This window comes from Macaca fascicularis, chromosome 2, assembly GCF_037993035.2.
Source record: "Macaca fascicularis isolate 582-1 chromosome 2, T2T-MFA8v1.1".
NCBI classification, from domain to species: domain Eukaryota; kingdom Metazoa; phylum Chordata; class Mammalia; order Primates; family Cercopithecidae; genus Macaca; species Macaca fascicularis.
Genome location: NC_088376.1, coordinates 132937247 through 132959421, shown reverse-complemented (window position 1 = coordinate 132959421; position 22175 = coordinate 132937247). Strand labels below are relative to the sequence as shown.

At 38.0% G+C, this 22175-nt stretch overlaps 1 protein-coding gene across 10 annotated transcripts in view; it reads right to left on the bottom strand.

Annotated features, from left to right (window-relative positions):
- Positions 1–22175, bottom strand: part of MITF (melanocyte inducing transcription factor) — a 223718-nt gene that overhangs the window by 83612 nt on the left and 117931 nt on the right. For 4 of the 10 annotated variants that reach the window (XM_005547589.4, XM_005547591.3, XM_005547595.4 and 1 more), the window contains exon 2: positions 414–663. In XM_005547589.4, the coding sequence (XP_005547646.1) occupies positions 414–663 (250 nt within the window). Of the gene's footprint in view, positions 1–413; positions 664–13574; positions 13698–22175 lie in introns of those variants that run through there. The other 6 variants (XM_005547593.4, XM_005547594.4, XM_045385885.2 and 3 more) reach the window with 3 other exon arrangements.

Genomic DNA, 22175 nt, shown 5'->3' with positions numbered 1-22175 from the left:
TTCTATAACCAATATTACATACTAAATAAAAAGAAAATTAAAGAGTGGCTATGGAAGGTATTTAAGAAAAAAATATTTAAGATACACAAGTTATTAGAAGAGGCCCATCTCAGATAACTCTTGTTTTGAAACTTTCTCAAAGAAAGATGTCATTACGACAAACAGGTATGCCCACTTGCAATTTCTCATGGAACATTGACTCCCACCAAATATTGAATTGTACCATTACAGTTACAATGCGTTTGCAACCTTCTTTTAAAATATAAAGCCACGTAGGAATTAAGGGAGTTGGAGTTTTCAAGTGTAATTCTGATGGGTCAGTCTAACGAAATACACATTCAGATAAACAAAATACCTAGCAAATGGAAAATGGAAGAGTTTGGTCCAACGAACGAGCGCGACACTCAACGTACCTTAAGGACTTCCATCGGCACCTGGGTGGCAGAGGGAAGGGTGGTGGGCACACTGACGTTTATGGCTGGTGTCTGACTCACGGGCACTCTCTGTTGCATGAATTGGGCCGCCTGCAGCTTCTGCTGCTGCTCCCTGCGCTCCTGCTCCTGCATCTGCTCACGCATGAGTTGCTGGCGTAGCAAGATGCGTGATGTCATACTGGAGGAGCTTATCGGAGGCTTGGAGGCCCCAGGATGCTCCGCGGAACTGCTGTGGGAAAACCAAAAGGCATACAACATTTAGTTTCCTAATGAGACCCTTCGTTTGCACTTTGGGGTATCCTAAATTGCATCAAACTATAAAATGAGTCTGTGCAAATATAATCAAGTCACAGAATGGTACTCCACATAATTGAAAATCAAGAGGTGACAGGATTTAAGTCATTAGTAGTTGAATTAAAATAAGTCAGCTTGATTGCATCTAGGCATTTTTATCAGGCGGCTTATCTTTTTTTTTTTTTTTTTTTAATTTTATGCTGCACACTACTCATCACCACCAAATATAGCGCCACCATATGCACTGCCAAGAAGCAAAGCATCTTAATGGCACCCAAATTTTCACATTTAAAAATAAATTGCTTGATTTGCTTTTTTGTACAACTGAATCTAACCAAATAACTACTCCTACATGTTATCTAAGTTCTTTGAAGATGCCTAAAATGTTTACTAACAAAAATTGATTAAAGAAAAGGTGAGTTTTGCTAAGAGGAAACTTTTCTAAGATACGATAAGTAAAAATAATTAATGAAGGAAGCGTTTGGGCCAGAAAGTTAACACTGAACTCGACCTCAGTCTTTCGGCAAAGGGGCAGAAGACGAGCTGGTCTGACAAGCCAATACTTCTCTGTCTGGTTTGCTTTGTGCCGTCTTTTCTTCTGATTCACCTTGGCATGCCCTCTACTACGGTACTATGCGTTCTCTGTGTGTTCCCCATGAGGACTACTTCTAATGGTTTTGGCACACACTCTACCCAAAATGGTTTAAAATTCTGAAACCCTACTCACAAATCAAAAAGAAAAGACTTCCTAATTTTCCTAAATATGGTTTTTGATAACTTATCTTGCCAGTTTTGTGACATCAAGTTATTAAACCTCTCTCTGCCTTAGTATCTGGAAAAGAAGGAAAACAGGAGTTTTTTTACCCACTTACCATTTATAAAGGTGGGAGGTGTTCTTTTAAAATTTCTATTGTATTGTGTATATTTTAAAGCCCTACTTCCTAGGGATTTTGGGGGATTAAATAAAACAAGGCACATAAATCCCCTAGTACAATGAGTACCATGTAGTACTGGCTCAACAAATGTTTGCTGTCACCATTATTAGAGCTAGAAAATGTTTCACTGTTTATCTCTCTCTCTCTCTCTATGCATATATATATACACACACACACACACATATTAACATATACATACATACATATATATACACACACACATGTATATATTAACGTCTGTGTTTAGGTCAACAGTTCAAAACCTTGGCACCTGGGACAGAAGAAAAGGAACATTTGAGAAAATATTCACTCTTGAGAAAGTCATGCTTCAACGTAAGTATCTGTACTTTGAACTTCCTTCTTTGAGCATAAACTCCAGTATTATCTTTTACCTTCTAATAAAAGGCAAAATAAAGCCTTAAATATCATTGACCATCCTAATGAACTCCTTAAAGGCAGGAACCTTCAGGCTCTGAAGGTAACAAAACATGCTAGGGGATGAAGAAGTGTTGGTTTTACCCTCACGCTATCCCAGAAAAACTACACAATAACAATTTAACAGTTCGCTTATTTTCACAACAGGAAATTGGTTCAGTATATTGTCAGAGAATCATAACGTAACATGATGCAACCATTAAAACTAGTGTAAAAATATATTTACTGATTTGAATAAAACTACACAATATAATGAACTTAGAAAAGCCAGATACAAAATAGCATTTAAGGTAAGATCCAAGGTTCTTATTTTGTTTTATTTTTTTAAATTTTTTTAAAAAACTGTCCATGACAAGAAAAAGCATAAGAATAATGTTACTCTACACCATTGCTGGTATATATTAAAACAGCTTAACAACGTTACCAAAAAGCTAAAAATTGTTCATGCAATTTGATTCAGAAATGTGATGGACAATTTTCCTAAGTAAATAGCTTAAATGTGCAAAAACTGATATTACAAGACTGTTTACAAACTGCAAAATATATGAATAATCAAAAATTTGTCCCACAATATGAGAATGGTTAAATACATTATCATACATGAAGTTAATAAAATACTACCTATTTTTTTAAATTGTGCAACTACAGAACAAAGTGGGACATGTAGGTAACAAGAGGGAATTGAAAAGTAGGATTCAAAAGTATATTTACATTCTAATTTAAAATAAGTATGGTATATGCATGTACACAAGAATGCAAAATGATTAGTAGGGAATGTACAAAGATAATCATAGTTGCCAGGGTGAGAATAGAATTACAGGTAAATTTATCTTTCTATCATTTTACTCCCCTCAACTATAAAGAAGTCATAGTATTTTTTCAGTGGCAGAATATATGCCTCTAGACACTAATTTAAGAACATGAAGAAAGGACTTGAGTGATCGAAATCACCATTTGGCTAGAAGAAAGGAGACAGAATCCAACATAGACAACATTTTGACAATACGATGGGAAAGTGGTGACTGTATCCAGTATATTGGCAAACTTGGAAGTGCTCAGCATTCCAGAAAATACAAACCCTCTTTCCTTCATGTTTTCCTACATTTTCTACAGACACATACAAATTGAACAATGTTAATACCTTGCTTATTATTTAATATCATGCACTCATCCACATATTAAGGGCACCTGGCCGTTATTCTCACTCACTTAAAATAATCTATTCACTTGATACAGCTCTACTAAAAGAGCATTTTAAAAATGTATTTTCTCACTTTAGAGTATGTGTTCAAAGCTCAAATGCACCTTCCTGAGCCAAGAAAAGAAGGAGAGCTGTGATGAGGGGCATGGCGGGTGGTGGAGGGAAGCGGGGGGGGAACAGTTATTTTAAAATAAATAAATAAATAAATAAGCGGCCTTACTATTCAAAGCCTGTCAGGTTAAAACATTCCCAGAGAGACTGATCCTTTTGATAAAAACAGGAGCAAACCTTTGTGCTGTAGCAAATGCAGCTGTGGAATAATCGCACTAATTAGCTGCTCAAGACGAGTCATTGGCTGTGATACGGAGGGAAGAAATCCTTTCAATTAACAGTAAAGCATTCTTAAGACATCTTAAATTAAAATTTCTAGTTACCAACCGCAGTAAGTCCTCATACGTGAAAGTCGACAACAATATCATTTAAAGCATTTTCTGAAATATCCTGTCTGAAAAAAATACGTATGTTATGAAGTAGACCAGCATAAGTAAAAAGAAACCCCGCTAAAAAATATAGAAAATATATTTTTATATTTATATAAATATAGTACAGCTCAGTTAATTGACAGTGTTTTAATAAATCTTCCCCCCAAAAAATCAAAAGTGCAAAGGAAGCATTAGAGTTGCCTCATGGCACACACTCCCTGCGGGATATTTCCACATTGTTAAAGATGACTCCCAGATTCTCAGCTTTGCTCTCAATCTTCTAAACATCCCTTTCTCTTAGAAGTAACTGAATCTGCAATTATCACCTTCTAGACAAAAATGAGGATATCTGCATGTCACAATGTTAGCAGGACAAATGAGCATAATGTCTTAAGCTCCAAATCGAGGTTTATGTGAGAACATTACGAATGGCCACAATGCTTATTTTTTAAAACGAGGACATGATGCTGAAGCTACTAATGATACACAAGAAGAGATGTCCAAATGTATTTCAAAAAGCTAACTGAACTCATCCCAGGCCATGAAGCTGAGTCTTTGCTAGATAATCCTAATTCCATGAGTCTGATTCCTTTTAATCATATTATGTAAAGGTCATTTATTCAACAAATAGTTATTGCCAGGTGCTGGGAATACCTGGTTTCTAATCTCATAGAGTTTAAAGCCACAGTCACATAACTCTTCTGAGATGCCTTAAAATTAAGTCAATTACCTAGATTACAGAACTGTGATCGAGTTCCACATGGGAAGGTGGGCATCTCACCATCAGAAAGCACCCTTTGAAAGCCGATGGGCAGAGAGACAAATGCCTTAACTGGCGTGTACCGGCATCGCTGAAGCCAGGCACACAAGTCTGCTGAGAACCGGGAATTTGTCAGCAATGGCTCAAGGAGGAGGGCCACCGACTGGACTCAAGTGCTAGCTCAGTCACTGCTGAGCTGCACGACCTTTAATGAGCCACTTGACCTCTCTGGGCTTTTCCAAAACCCAGCATTTTAACGTGCTGCAGGGATTGGGTCAGTTAATGTTCACTAAATTAAAGTGCTCAGCACAGTGGCTGGAGGTATACAGACAATAGATGGCCACTAAATGTGACCTGAGTTCCTACCTGTATGGCAGAATTTACATTCTTAACCTTCAGAGTCTCCCTCTTCTCTATGATGGTATAGGTATTTTGGACATGGGCCTTGAACTATCTGACATATTCCTAAATCCCAATAGTTTATTCTACTATCTTCATCAGCCACCTAACAATATCAGAAATTCCATTAAATTCAACGCTCCAGCATCCAAACATCTGTCTACCCACCCCTCACCTTTGACAGTGATGCCAATGTTCTTTTACTGTCTCATAGGGACTGGTCTTTGGTCTCAATATCACAGTCCTCTAAGGCAGTTCTCTTGTCATCAGTAGAAACCTAGAGACGCTAAAGGAATGTTATACTTTTCGTTGCATTTCCTTTCTTCCACTCCTCAGGCAGAGTCCAGCTCTGCTGTGCAGTAACCTTTGACTGTTAGTCTATCTCTGCACTTCGCAATACATCTGCCTCTCAACACTGTGGTGAGGATTAAAATTTTTAATAGATATAAAAAGCTTAGCACAATGACTGAAAGATGGTCCAATAAATTGGAACACGGTTCAAAAATCAGTGGTAAAAATAATAGTATTAAACCATGAACATGCTTCTTCTTTTGGATACAAGGAATCTACTTTTTATATGCCTATGTGCAAGTTTGGACCACAGAAGATATGTCTTGTAAAGTTTAGGCAATATCCATTTAAATGAGAGAACTCAAAAAACTTTTGAGGGATGGAGAGAGAAAATTTATTCTGCAAATCTCTCATGAGCCATAAAGTAGGAATTGTAGCATTTTTCTTCAGTAAAAAATAATCTTCATTATAGTCATTTGGTTGATAGAGCTCAAAGCCTAGTATTCATTTGCACTGAGAGAGCTCAAACCCTAGTATTCGTTTGCAATTTATTTATGTCCAGGAAGTACAGTGGTTGATACTCACATACACAGTGGAGACACAGGAAGGTTCAACAGTATTAACCTCCTGTGCAAAGGAGAAACCTAGGTCATGGATGGGTTAAGCTACAGGAGTTTCAAAATGCAAAAGGTTAGCTGAAAAAAACAAAATTAGCTGAGAACTTTGTCTCAAATAAAAATGCCCAGCCTCATTCCTGGAAATTCTGATTTGTTTAGGTAAGTCCCAGGAATCAATAAGTCTACAAAAATTCTGCAGCCAAATTCTGACACTTGACTGATTCCAGTGTTTGGAAACTAATTGTAAAATACCCAGGATCACTTGTCTGCATAGTAGGAGAGCTGGGACATGAACCCGAATCTCTAATTCTTAGACCAGAATACTTTCTTCCTTGTCTGAGAAAATTTGCATTCCATTTCTCACCTCCAATCAGCCTTCCCAGAAGTCTGAAGAGTCCTGATACTGAATGCAACATGTTGGATGGGATAGAAGGAGAAAGACTACTCACTCCCGCCAAATAGGCTATGAGACCAAACAAAAACATCTATCCAGAAACTTCCAACGGCCCTTTATGGGTACGGCACAACCACTTCATCATAAATGAAAGGAACTGATAGGTTGAATCTACAAGAACTGCCCCCATCCAGTCTGTTCCACCAGCAAAAAGAAATTCTTAACAATCGACTGAAAGTGCCACCAACTGCACAAATCAGAGTTGGTAAATGGCTATATTTTTTGTAAATGGTAGTCTGCGTGTCTAACATTTCAGAGTGCCTGGCACTTCTGTTATCTCAAACTTTCCATTCCTTCCAAAGTGATTCAGGATGACTTTTTCACCATGTATGGTGGAAGAAAATACTAATAAGAAACTATATCATCCCTTGTACTTAAAATAGCTGGGAGTGTAACCCATGTAAATGCGAAAGTACCAGATATCATAGTTCGGCTTCACACTGAGATCTTCTGGACTTCTGTCAACACCTAACTTGGGTTTTAGTCATCAAGAAAAAGAAATCAAGATCTGCCAAGATTCCACCTTTTCGGGGGTAACAAGAGCAGCTCAGATAATAAATACTCCAGGTCTCTAGCATAGCTAAAATACAAAGGGTTACAAAACACAGCCTGCATGCCCCATGCTAATGCTTTCTAAACACCAGGTGCTGCTAGACATGTAGGATATCATGGTGTCCTAACTGGACAATGCTCCTATCTCCAGAGCTTTGCACATTTCATGGTACACAGGGAGAAAAGCATTCTAAAAACTAAGAACCACCAATCATATATAAGTTAAATTCGGAAGTCTTTTCTTTCTAACACTGAGACCTCAATTCGCTGATAAAAATGGGAGATGTTTCATATCCATTCAGGATTCTCCATATTTTTTTAAGCTGGACCTTCGATAGGTACCAGGAAAGACTAATCTCAATGACTGATTAGATAAAAATCAAGGAGAACCTTAATAAGGTTCCAAATATATAAGTATTCTCCAAAAATCCATACCAAAAATGACAACCTGCTTGCAGGAAGAAAAAAACTAAAACATCTCTTCATATATATTTTATATTATCATCTTTATTTTTTATTTTTGTACATGTTATATAATATATTAGTATAGTGGCACATGTACATAATTCATAAATCAAATTAAAATGTGTTGAGAAGGTTTTCTTGAAAGAAATTAACTAGGAAGAAGGATCAAAAATGTTTAGAGACCTTTGTAATATATGAACAATGCTCTTCCAGGCAATTTTCATCAGCAGATATTTTTAAATTTTTTTTTTTTTTTACCAAAGTGTTTCCCACTTCTGTATACTCCAACTAAGAGGAATATCAAGTTCTTACTAAAAGATATTTTAAACTAAAGATATGAATTTTGCCATTTCCTCATTTTATGACCACAACTGATCTCCATTTTCCACAGATGCCACTATGGGTTGGCACACTCTTAACACTCAATTCCTTTCAAGGAAATCGCCTCTGAGAGCCAGACCACTGAAAGGTTATAAAGCAGATAAAGTTGAAGTGCCCCACACTCAAGTTTTCTGTTTTTCATATCAAGCTTCCTTTCACTAGACTGTACTCTAGAATTCTTGCTTACTCTGTCCAACTATGGAATCCCATTCACATCTAACTGCCATGTTTTAAAGGGCTTTGAAAAATTCATCCCTTAAAGTAATTAATATGGCATGGCAAGGTGCTCCACTGAGAGTATTTTAAAAGAAAAACCAATTTTTAAAAATCCAACACAATGACAAACTAATGACAGAATTCATTCATGAATGTGAAAGGAACTGGAAGGAACTTTTTAAAGGTAGAAAGCTCTTATATTTGTACTCAAATAATTGTCCCAATCACAGGGCATGCTCTGGCTGTTTTTCTAGACATTATAACAGATCAGAGAAAATTCAAAAGCCTTAGACCACCATCACTTAACAATCACTGCATGTCTAGCACACGTCCACCAAGATGCAAAGTTTCCAACATTGTGCTGAAATCAAGACAAAAGTACAAACTGTAATCTAAGGAGCAGTGAATGGGTGCACCTGTCATGGTTTAAGAGGCAACCTTACACATAGCAGTAATGATTTATGGTGGCCACATGGCATTTATGGCTGCCCAGCATCCTGTCCCACTTGTTTGGTAAGGTACCTGATTTAACCTTGAAGAACCAGCCTCCTTCACTTTCAGTTCATGAGGTTATGGTGTTGCCACTACCTCCAGACATGGAAGTACAACCCTGGTCAATCAGGAAATCCATCCTACTGGTCACAAAGACTAACCCAGGAATGTGCTTGTACTCCAAGACAATCAAGTAAGAGTCATCCCTATGCCTTTAACTGAAATCATTAGGTTAAAATGACTCTCTTTAAACTAAGGTTTGAAAAGCTGGTAGGATATAAATCTGGAACTTCCTGGATCTATCTGAGAAGAAAGCCAAACTGGAGAAAACAGTAAAGAAAGAACAGAGGATTAAGGAGAAGGAAGAACAAAGAAAGAGGGAGCCAGTGTTTATATGACATTGAGCATCTGTATCAAACCATCCCTGAAGTCATGATAGCCCTGGACTAACCCTGGACAACGACTTCACAAGGGCCAAACTTCATTTTTTTCTTAAGCCAGTTTGATGTACCCTGGGATACTACAGTTGGTTTTGTAACATTTAAAAAAATATCAGTAATACTGGGGAAAAAGTCAAAGTTTCAGCCTAAGACCTACAATTCATAAAACCTAGCACCCATCTATTTTCCTATTTTCTGTTTGTTTTGGCTAGGCACACTCCCACTCATAGCATTTCCCAGCTTTCCAGAGCTAGACAGGCTACATGCTAAGTTTCGCCAATTAGATTTAAGTAGAAATCAGAAGTGCCAGTTACTCTGAAATGTTAGACACCCAGACTGCCATTTTATATATATATATATATATATATATATTTCCAGGCGGGGGGATCATGAGATCAAGAGATTGAGACCATCCTGGCCAACATGGTGAAACCCCGTCTCTACTAAAAATACAAAATTTAGCTGGCCGTGGTGATGCATGCCTGTAGTCCTAGCTACTTGGGAGGCTGAGGCAGGAGAATCAGTTGAACCCAGGAGGCGGAGGTTGCAGTGAGCTGATATCGTGCCACTGCACTCCAGCCTGGTGACAGAGTGAGATTCCATCTCAAAAAAAAAAAAAAAATATATATATATATATATACACACACACACACACACACACACACACATATACACACATATATACACACATAAATACACACAAACATATACACACATATATATACATATATACACACATAGGGGTGTGTGCATATATATCCATTTACCAACTCTGATTTGTGCAGTTGGTGGCACTTTCAAAACATTTTTAAGAATTTCTTTTTGTGGTGAAACAGACTGGCTTTTTTTCTTTTTTTGCCTTTTTTTTTTTTTTATTAATTCAAATACAACTGACCATGGCAACTGTACTACAGCATAACATAAATTAAAGATCAAACATATACATCTCCATGCTGGTTCTAGGTGAAGAAAAATAGGAAAGAACAAAGATCTTCAGGAGTCTTCTAAGACAACCCCAAGAACACCACGGAAACTGTTTTCTGGAGTTCTACGTAAGAGTCCATTTCCATATAACCTAAATTTTACATCTTAGGAGACTGTGGGATCCTCAGCTGGAGAAGGACACGGGGTGGGAGGTGCTGTGAAGCGGTCATACGAGGGGGAGGGGCTTCATACGACCCACTTCATAGTACCTCCTGAGGGGGAGGCAGTTCCTATAGATTCAGCCTATCGGTTCCTTTTGTTTATGACAAAGCAGTTGTGCTGTACCCACAAAAAGCCATGGGCATTTTATGGAGAGATGTTTTGGGGTGGTTTCATAGCCCATTTGGCAGGAGTGAGTAGTCCTTCCCATTTGATTCCATCCAAAACACTGAATTCGGTATCAGAAGGGCTTTCCGGACCTCTGGCCAGGCTGACTGGGTGAGGAACAGAATGTGAATCTTGTCAGACATGGAGGAAAGTGTTCTGGCCTAAGAATGAGAGATGTATGTGGGCTCATGTCCCAGCTCACCTACTTAACAAACAGGTAATCTTGAAAGTTTTAGTATTCATTTCCAAACATGGCTGAGTATCAGAATCAGCTGCAGAAAATCTCCTTCAAATGATCTCCTTCTCTAAACCCTCTGCCGCCATGTCTCCTGTAATCTGGCTGCACTGGCTGGAGCTTCAGAAGCCATCCTGAGCCATGAGAATGAGGGCCAGATTCAGGTATGAAACTGGTATGTGCCTGGTCCTTCATAACCTGGTCCAATCTGCTCCAGAAGGGCAGAGATTACATGTTTTATTTTATTACATATTTTATTCACATATTGTTTCCCCAGCACATAGTAGAACAAAATAAATATTTGTTCAGTGGGTAAAGTTGGTGTCTGTCTTCTAACAAATACTCTACCTCATAGAATCAAATAATACTAGAACCTTAGAGTTGGTGCACCCTTATTCAGACCATTTGCTTGAATCATACAGGGATGGAGAACTCTGGACTCTAGGGATCTACAGCAGTTCTTTAATTCTAAGAGGAACTTTCCCTCCACATGTTAAGATTTCCCAAGTCAGAAGAGATCATATAATCAATGAATATATTTTAGTAGAGTTTCTTTCTCCCCCAAATAGCTGTCTTTTTTTTCTTTTTCTTTTTTTCTTTATTTTGAGATGGAGTCTTGCCTCTGTTGCCCAGGCTGGAGTACAGTGGTGTGATCTCAGCTTACTGCAGCCTCCACCTCCCAGGTTCAAGCAATTCTCCTTTCTCAGCCCCCTAAGTAGCTGGGATTATAGGCACGCGCCACCATGCCCAGCTAATTTTTGTATTTCTAGTAGAGACGGGATTTCACCATGTTGGCAAGGCTGATCTCGAACTCCTGACCTCGTGATCCACCTGCCTTGGCCTCCCAAAGTGCTGGGATTACAGGCGTGAGCCACCATGCCCAGCCAATAGCTGTCTTATAATCAATAGTGAATTGAACTCAGGGAAATACACCTGATAGACAAAAACCATGGCATCAGGACCAATCATGGCCCCTCAAAAGCTCAAATGAGTTATAGTTTGGTAATTCAGAAATCTGGGGATGGATGAACCCCGCTAGATAAAAAAAGCAGAGTAAGAAATATTGATTCATTTAGTATCTTAAGTGAAAATCCACAGACCACAACAGATAATAGCATTAAGCCCGGGAGACAAGATCCCTGGGTCAAATTCCTAGTCCTGTCACTTCTTAGCTGTATGACTTGGGCATGGTTTTTCACCTATCCAAGCCTCAGTTTTCTCAGCTGCAAAATGGGGGTGGAAAGAAGTATCTTCTTCATAGAGCAGTTGTGAAAGTAAATGTGTTAATACAAGTACAAAACTTAGCATGGTTCCCACAAACTATGTGGACAATGAGTGAAAGTCAGCCAATGAATTCTTCTAAGTCTGTGTTTTAATTCCTGAAATGGTATCCTCTGAACATGTTAATATCTAAAAATTAGTCAAGGCTGACAAGTTACTTTCCAGGGAGCCAAAATTCTAGAATGCTGCCTTCTGCTATCATGTTCCTTTTCTTTCCTAGAGGAAAATACAAAGCAATTAATTAACAGTGTGTGCCCTCCTAAAAGAACACGCACAGAAAAGTTAATGGGCAATAACTCAGTGAATAAGTTTTGTCAAACATGTTTGTGAAGAATTTCATTCTGAGAGTGTATAAGGGAAGCATGCTCTTATGACAAACACATTAGTTAACTAAAAAAATGAAATTCAAAATTAAGAATTAATTTGGCTGTAAATTCAGGTTTGACATTACTACTGTTCTTACGCTGCATCAGAATAGCAAGTTTCATTTGTTCATGCCATTCATTATTAATATTAAAAAAATTAGTAAGTTATAGAGTATATTCTTGTAGAGAATGAATCACAAAGAGTAGACATCATCTCCCCAGCTAGCATCTCATTTATAAGGCAAACATTTATCACATTTCTAGCATAGTGACATTTTAAACACATAATTACATATACTTTGTTCATAAAATGCTCTAACATTTTATAGAGATGAGTAATTAAGCTGTTATAATGACATAAAGAATGAAAAAAATCTAAAGTATCCATTAAAACAAACTACAGCAGAAATAGGAGCTCAAGAAATTAGAAATCATTTTTAAAACTACCTTTTATAAGACCTTTTAAAGATGTATCCACTGAAAATGATGAACTTTAACCCACACTTAAACTTATGGTAATTATATATATATATATGTGTGTGTATATATATAAAAGAATCAAATTCTAAAAATAGATCTGTTACATCTAGTATTTTTCCATTATTCTTGCTGTCTTTAAACACACCTTCACAAGCTGCTGAACATAATGCCTTTCTGACTTAATCAGAACCTCTCCCATGACCCAGGAACGTTCAGTAAATAATTATTAAGCTCCAGAGGTGGCTTTTGCATAAGTTGATTTGCTTGAATGCCTATTCACTTGGGGACACAGCTTTCAGTATTGTTTTCAAATCTTATCACCTAACAGTGAAAGTAAATGTTAAAGGAGGTGGGGGGACTATCCTCTGTTTAGTTTTTCTCCATTTCTTTGAAATTGCCATTTTTTAAACTTGTTCTACATTTATATGCCAGGCAGACAATTCTGATATTTGGATGTCTGTTTCCCCCTCCAAGAGAAAAAAAAATCAATATACAAGAACACAAAGAAGATGTTCATTAATGCAACTGTTACCATTCCACAGTCGGGGGGCGGGGGGGGGGGGGGAAGGTCGGTGGGGGAAAAACCAAAAATTCAAAGTGTTTACAATGGGAGAGTTTTGACAAATGTTACTACTGTATTAAGCACACTGTTTTCCTGAAGAAAATCCTGTTTTATTCATAACAAAGCTGGGCTGCAGTCTATCTTGCAATCATAAATCAAGCTCTGCTCTAACTCAGCTTTTTCAAGCAGTCGGGGTATTTTTGTCATTATTAACTTAAGACCAGCATTCAATTTTAAAGGAGAGGGCAAAGATATTGGGTTAGCATTTCTATCTATCACCACCACACCCACCCCCAAATTAGTTGTTATCTTTGTCATAGCCACCTACCAGAGGTTACAGCTGAAGCTGATTAAAGCCAGTCAGAAGTAACAGCTTCAGTATTTTTAACTCCCAATAAAACCTTCTCATCCTCTATCCTCCCCCTTAAAAAGGAAAAAAACTGCTCCTCTTAAGTGGTCCCGGGATTATTTTCAGAATAAAACTTCACTTACAGATATAAGCTTTCAAAGGAGCATGGCATGAACATCTGAACTCTAAGCGCCTCCATCTTTTTTCCTTTAAGGTGTTCTGCAAGCCCTTGGCGAAGAGTGAAAGTCAAAGTTAGTTCTGGCACTGGCTGTGTCACTAGGGGTGGCTCCTGATAAGGCCCTGGAAACTCCAATCCAAACACAGCTCTGTGCTAGAACGGTGCCTGGTGTCTGTCTGCAACAGCAGACCTGTTTAATCCAGTACCTACTGTACCTGCAGGACAAAAATGCTGCCTCACACCACAAAGGGGGCTACTCAAGTACCCAGGCACAGCCAGGGAGGCAGCCCAGCAGCCAGGCAAGCACCTCGGGAAGCTTATTTGGCCTTATCCAGCTCAGGTACTGGCTGAGGCTTGCAGAGACTGCACATTATTAGAGAACTTAAAAGGAGAGGTAATTTCACATACCGGTGAATTGTTAACACTTACTGGAGTCACAGAATCTAGGAGGGAGGACTGTGGAACTGCTTGTGTGCCCTCTCAGTTTGGGAGATCTCAGGCATCAACTCATCGCACAGCTCTAGGTGTTTTGCATCTGTGCGCAGGCATTTTTGGAGCTTGATAATTGAATATGCCCCTCCTTGCTGACAGGCTAGAGATCCAAAACAGCATTCCTTACCCTCAGACCCCAAGAATATTAGAAGGGTTGTCCTTGCCTGGTTCTGGTGGAAGTAAAACACAAACTGCTTCTAATTATGGCCACCATCTTTCAGGACACACAACTTGTTAGGCCATAAACTGTGGATTCTTAAGATTGTCATCCAATCTAATTCTGAACACATTGGTATACAAGAAGAAAAAACAGCAATACATGTTCTCAAAAAACACTTTAAAATGCAGCCATGACAACATCAATATTGTCAAATATTTATGGAGCTCCTACAGGACGCAGTGCACCAAAGATGCCCTACAGAGTTATGAAAATATTGTATGTATGTTTCTCCCTACACACAATTCAAAGGTCATAACAAAGACATCTGACACTGACTAGCTGCATACACTGGGCAAGTTACTTCACCTCTCTGTGCCTACATTTATCTCCAAAGTAAATGGCTGGAAAATAATGCAACCTCTTTTAGCCATAATCAAACTCAAATTACATGATATAATGAAATTATCTTTTTTTTTTTTTTTTAACTTCCCTGTAATACTAGGAAATATCTAGCCAGGAGTCTCAGCCAAACTATTTCTGGTTCTGTTTATTCTCTGCTCATTTTATTCATTCTTTCTTTCTTTTGTTCAATAAATATTTATGGAACACCGACTGTGTCCCAGGCATTGTGTAAATTTGTGGAGTTTGCAGTCTAGTGGGAAACACATACTAATCACATAAATATATAATGAAAAATGTCATAACTGCTGCAGAGAGGTGAAAAAGTTAAAATTTAAGAGTCAGAAAAGGCTTTCCTTAGGCAGGGACTTCTGGTCTGAGATCTGAGTTGAGGAGAGGAGGAGTACAGAAGAAAAGCTTTCCAGGCAGCAGTAACAACATATGTAAAAACTATGAGGTGGAAAGTTGGCAGGCAGACTCACTATCACTGAAGGACATAGTATGAGGGAAAAGCATGGTGCCCGTGAGACCTACACAGTGACCAGGGCCAGACCATGAAGGATCTGGTAGCCCAGGGAAAGGTCACTGATTCTGTTTCAAGATGAACAAGAAACCACTGAGAGATGGCAAGCGGGGGAGTGATGAGCTCAGATTTGAGTTTTTAGAAAGGTCTCCCTGGCTGCTATGTTGACAGCCAACTGGAAGACTGGCAGAGTTAGCTACTGCAATAGTCCTGGTAGGAGGTGATGGTAGCTCATGGGAAGCGGGGATGTGCAAAGTGGAGAAGAGCGGGCAGATTGCTCGTAAAACTAAGGACCAATAAATAGGATTAGAGGAGACAATTCATCAACAGCAGTCATAGAGCACTTTCTACATGCCAGGTACTGTGCCGGGTTCTGGGGTAAACAGATGATTAAGATGTTACCCTAGTTCTCTTACTAACCTATCCCACCTCTCTTTTCCTGCCTCTAGCACAGTTTGGCATGGAAATCAAGAACATGGATTCTGATGTTTATTGATCCAGGTTCAAATCTCACCACTTACTAATTCTATGACTCTGTACAAATTTACTAAACTTTCTGGGCCCCAGTTCTTTCACCTGAGAAAGAAGAAATAAGTGACTACCCATAGGTTACTGTTAGAACCGAAAGAGATAACAAGTAATATGTTCAGCATTGTCTCTGATGCATAACAAATGCTCAATTTTTAAAAATCCTCTTACAATTACAATCATGGTTAGTGCTACCTGTCCTGGATTAATATTGACCAATCTAGAGAACCAAAGGAAATGAGACAGAGTGAAAAAAACAAATGAAAAATCAAGAAAGTAGAAGAGCAAGAAATAAAGAAAAGATAGGGAATAACCATATCAGAAACTTTAAGGGATTATTTTCTAAAAAATCAAGCCAGGGACGGTGGCAGATGCCTGTAGTCCTAGCTACTTGGGAGGGTGAGGTGGAAGGTTTGCTCAAGCCCAGGAGTTCAAGACCAGCCTGGGCAATGGAGTGAGACCCCATCTCTTAAAAATAAATGTTAATGAAATAAAATAAATATAAGTTCAGGACAGATTCTCTCTCTCACCTTAGGCACTATTTAAAGCTAAGTAAAGTTACAAGGCACTCGGGTACATTTTAGAACTGAAACTCTGATTTATCACATGCTTACACACAGGGAAAACCTGTACCCACCACAAGTTCTCAAATGTTGATCCTGAAACCAATGGTATCAGTTCCAGCCACTCCTGAAGGGGACATAATGTGGTGCCAAATGTTCCCCTGGCAGGTTCAGCCAATAACATCACCTGACTTTTTATGTTGGACAATCCACCACCTCAAGAAATATTTCTATTGACAAATTACATCAGTACTTTAGAAAGATCTAGCTTACACTACAGTTCTAAGGGAATCTTCTTGGATACAGCAATGAAATGTCCACCAGCAAATGGACCAGATTGACTTAAATATGAACACATGCCACCATATACAAAATTCATGAAATGTTACTTGCATTTCCCAGCACTAAAATACTACCCCTCAAGTCATCACCCAAATTAACAAACACATGTCTTCTGGATGTCAAGAACCATGTCCGTTTGGTTTAATGTTGTATCCCTAGAACCCAGTAGAATAAACAGTCCATGGTTTGATGAATATCTTTAAAATGAATCAATGTAATGTGTAAGCAACTGTCTTGGGCACATCTATACTACTCAGATGTGTTTCCTGAGTTTGTATACATATATGTATGCATATGAACACACACACACACACACACAGAGGGAAAGAGAGAAAGAGAGAGTTACCCAAATCCTAAGTTTAAACACAGACTAAGAATTTGTAGTGGAGTTGGGGAGGAAAAAATAAGATAAAAAAAACTGAGCACAGAATGCAGAATAAAAACATCACCTGTATTCCAATGCTTCTGAAATAATAAGTACTACTCTTTGTCCTAAATTGCAGCACATCAACTACAGTCATCAGAATTCTTACTGACCCTTTAAAAGCTGAACCTTAACTAAAATGGGATTTAAAATAATGAACCATCCAAGTGACAGCCAACTTTTTCCTTGGAAGCTAAACTAGGTTTCAGAATCTTTTTGGAAGGAAAAATTCAATCACTACTTTGAATGGGTTAGAAAAGAGATAAGGGATTTTACTTGTTATCCTGTCCAAGACTTAGCTGAAGAAAAGTAATGCTACTGTTTTATCACAGCTCAGAATTCTTCTTATTTTATTTAGGCATTAAATGTTTTATTGCCCACCCCAAGCACACCATATTTTCTTATAGTCTTTCTTTTGATAGTCATTGTTCTTTTCAGTAAACTCATACTTCACTCACCAGCCCCACAACAGTTAACACTTGAGAGCTTACTAGGTGCCGGGTCCTATATTGGCCCATGAACTACACACAATTTAAGAAGCATCTACTTGGTCTTGGAATGTTTCATTATGATCCCAGCCAATGGTTCCCAAACCTGTCTTCCTATCAGAAGCACTTGAGGAGCCTTCTCCTTACCCTACCTCTTTAAAATAAATACAGGAGATTTAAGAAATATAAAGGTCAAGGATCTTTCCCCAAACAAATGAGTGAGTGAGATTCTGCAGGGGTATGGTTTGGAATTCTGTGTTTTTAAAAAATGATTCTCATAGAGGTCTGAAGTGAAGTCAAGTCTAGAAACCACTAATATATAACATTATAATATATATAGCTATATATAATATTATCTATGTAAATGGTCTGTTAAGAGTGGCAGGAAAATACTCAAGAATGGAAGCTCCTTTTATTTGTTGAATAAAGAAGTTACTCATACATTTTAATTCTTTAAAATATCCATGTGGAATGTTCAATGAAAGCCTTATTGTGGGGTAATTAGAGTTTCATCAAAGTAGTAATGAAACTCACAAAGTACTCTCAATGGTAACACACACATCTCTTTTCTCCACATGGCATCACACTTATGTTCTGGGAAAACTCAGATGCCACCGAAAGGCCCTTTAATCCAAACATTTATTAGTTTTCCCAGCATGTGTGTGAGAGGCACTGTTCTCAGTGCCATGGGGAAGACAAGGATGAAGATGCAAGAGGCTCTGCTTTCCAGGGGTTCATTCCAGAGAAACCCAAGACTCACACACACATGCCAATGAGAAGAAGGTGCAGGGAGGACAGAATGCTAGAGCCTTCTTCTCCCTCCACTGCAACTCCTTCCCTGGCCTGGCCCCTCCTGACCTGGCAGATGAAGTTTTGCAGGTCTTACATTTCTTCCTCAGAGAGATCTTCCCAGACTATCCTTCCTAAAGCAGAAACATCTACGTTTGTTTTGTGCTCTTGAAGCAAGCTTTTTTCTTTTATAGCACTTAATCCAACTTGTAATCCTTTTATTTATTTGTCCTGTGTTCTTAAGGGCAGGTTCCTTGTACTTACCTTTTTCTCAGTGCCTGGCACATAGTAAGTACTCAAATATTTGCTGGATGGGTGGACAGATGGATGGACAGAAGGAAAGAAGAATGGATGAATGACTGACAAAAATGAAAAAAGGTCAGATAAGGAAGGATCTATGAAGTATAATCTCAGGATAGCATTTAATTAATTATGAAGAAAGTCAATAGGCATAAATGGGATATACAACTGTATACTCTTTATTTGCAAGCTTGTAAAGGCTGAGCATAACTTACTTACATGGATAAAGTACTGGGGTACAAATTTGCAAGGAACTGGTCCAGCAGCTCTAATTTGAAACCATTACAGCATGACTGAAGAAAACTTTTAATGACTACCTACTTGCAGAAATAACTGTGCAGTAGCATTCACTCACGTTTATCTCTTTCATCCTGTTTCTATTTTTTTCTCCTACCAAGAACAGATCTGCCTGTAACAGTGATATTACAGCATCCTCTCAAAGACAGTTCGTTGTCCCTGGAAACCAAGGAAGTCCTTCAAGGTTGAAAAGGAAAATAAGAACTAAGATGACCCCACGTAAACCTGATTGGGATGCAGTCCAACATTATTAAATAACTGTTAAGATGTTTATACAAACATCCAGAAGGAAAAATTAAATGTTTTTAAAAACTGTTTCAGGCCGGGCGCGGTGGCTCACGCCTGTAATCCCAGCGCTTTGGGAGGCCGAGGCGGGCGGATCACAAGGTCAGGAGATCGAGACCACGGTGAAACCCCGTCTCTACTAAAAATACAAAAAATTAGCCGGGCGCGGTTGTGGGCGCCTGTAGTCCCAGCTACTCGGGAGGCTGAGGCAGGAGAATGGCGTGAACCCGGGAGGCGGAGCTTGCAGTGAGCCGAGATCGCGCCACTGCACTCCAGTCTGGGCGACAGAGCGAGACTCCGTCTCAAAAAAACAAAAACAAAAACAAAACAAAAAAAAAAACTGTTTCAAGGAATCTGTCCAGAGGATAAAAATATAATCTATAAAGAGGCATCTCAAATTCTGTCTAAAGTGAATTTTTAAGCAGTTAACAAACAAAAATACATAAAATATTAGCTTGACTCTTTCAATTAATATAATAATCAATACAACGGATTAATCCCTTACCTTAAACTCTTTGATATTCTCTCAGTGTTCATTTCAAAATAAATACTTGTTCCTGCATTAAAGGTTATTTAGAGGCTTTCCTTTGTTATCTATAAATGGCAACCAGTATTTGCAATAAGAAAACTACAATCTAGAATATAAACAGAGTAGGTGAGACAACAAAAAGTTGGAGAGAACACACTGATGAGATTGTGCTGCTCTGATAATATTTTTAAATGAGAAATTTAGTAAAAATGCAATTTACTATCTTATCAAGGTAAGTAAACAGGAAAAGATAAGGCCGTCGCCAGTGTGGGGGGCAAAGTTATTCACAAGATGACTTCACAATAAATAAAATCTCCACATCAGGACCTGAAAATCATGGAGTTTTAAGCTCTATTTATGGGTTAACTCTTTACTCATTTAAAAAGAAAAATGTGGACATATATTTTACTGTTAGTAACTTTTTAAAGTTACGAAATATTGAAGGACAATAAGAGTATGAATGTCTCTGCCTATCTTTTAGGGGTGTTGTGGACTGAAACAGGAGAGTGCGTCACCATCATCTTCATCTACAACATCAGTTTCTTCTTCCAAGCAGGAGTCAAGATATTATAATATTTTAAAGCAACATGCAATTCAGCTGTAGAAGTGGCCTCCATGGACCACCTTAGCTAAGCCCACAGCCGCTGAGATGAACCCACCCTTCCTTTGATTCCATCTCATTAGGAGATCCCAGGACATCAGCAGTTCCATGGACCATCTAAATCCTTTCTGGTCAAAGGAGGAGCTAGAAGAAGGGACTGAGATAAAGAAGACAGGGATATTCTGTCATCTAGATTTTGTAGTCTATTCATATAAATTAAATGTTTGCATTCCAAAGGGTGAGCAGAAAGTAGAGAGACACTGTTTCTTGCAGACAACGATGCCATTGTGGAAGGTGGTATGGAGCTCACTGATGTGCAAAAACTCCAATTTGTATAAGATGTGGTAAGGATCCAGGGCAGTGGTTTCAACCTGTGGGCAGCAAACTTCTGAGAGGTCTACTATTTAATAAATATGTCCCTCCTATGGATATAAACATGGCACCACTTATCCAGTTGGAGACAGGATAGTGTGGTGATTCAATGCAGACACACACACCACCCTTCGTATCCTACCCTTACTCTGGGTAAGGCATTCAACTTATGAATCTTGAGATCTGCATCTATAAGATGGGAATATTAATAATACCTATTTCATAGATTAATATTATGATTGAATGAGATAAACTATGAAAAGTACTTAACATGATACAGGAAAAATGGCACTCAATGTGACACAAGGGATGAGGACTCTATTTCAAAACATTGTTAGGTAATGAAAAGTCAGCCCTTAGAGCTTTAAAGAACTTTAAATTCTAGGGCAAATAAAAGTTATTATTTAGAGACAATGCTTAAGGTAGTTTTGAATTTTGATATCTTAAGAGGTAGCACAGATTCAAAATACATGTAAGTTCAGGAAAGGTATAGATAAATTTGTGAATAATATATTCATAGTGCATAGCTAAATATTGGTGCTATCTATAACTTCTGATAGTAGACAACAAACTATGTCTTTTCAGTGGTTGTCTTAGCTACAAACCAAATTCTAGTCCAGGAAACCTTCTGCTCTGATTCAGTGTGTAAATTATAATTTTAATTTATATTTTTTCTTTTTTTTATTATACTTTAAGTTCTAGGGTACATGTGTACAGCGTGCAGGTTTGTTACATATGTATACGTGTGCCATGTTGGTGTGCTGCACCCATTAACTCATCATTTGCATTAGGTATATCTCCTAATGCTATCCCTCACCCCACCTCTCTCCACAATAGGCCCCGGTGTGTGATGTTCCCCTTCCTGTATATTTTTTCTATGTAAACATACCCAGGAGTCATGCAGGATGTCATGTATTTAAATAAGTAAAACTATAAAAACTCAAACCTCTTTATGCTAAATAAATCATCTTATGTTAAATTTTTGCTAACAGTCAAGTTTCCCAAACTTTCAAAGCATCTCAAAACTTACTCTCATACTAATGACATCCTGTTACAGTTATGCTGAGCAAACAGGATTTAAATTGAGAAAAATAATATTTGCACAAAAATCCTTCCTGTCTGTTGATTAATCATAATAAACTCTAATCAATCATAATAAACTCAATACACATTAGCTTTCTGCATCTAATTGACACTCTAGGGAGTCTTACCTATAATCAAAGTATATATTAATGTTGATAGTAAAATATTCAAATAACCAATATTTTAAATTAATAGTCTGTGTAATTCCAATGAATATTACCATGAAATAATATAAAAGACAAATTAAATCCTTACTTAAAAAATTGTCATGTGTTCTTAAAAAAAAGCCTAAAAAGCTACTAAATTCTCCCCTTAACATTTTCTACATATTAATTACATGCCAGATACAACAGGTAAGGCTGGTAATATAGATATAGAGAAAAATATAAAC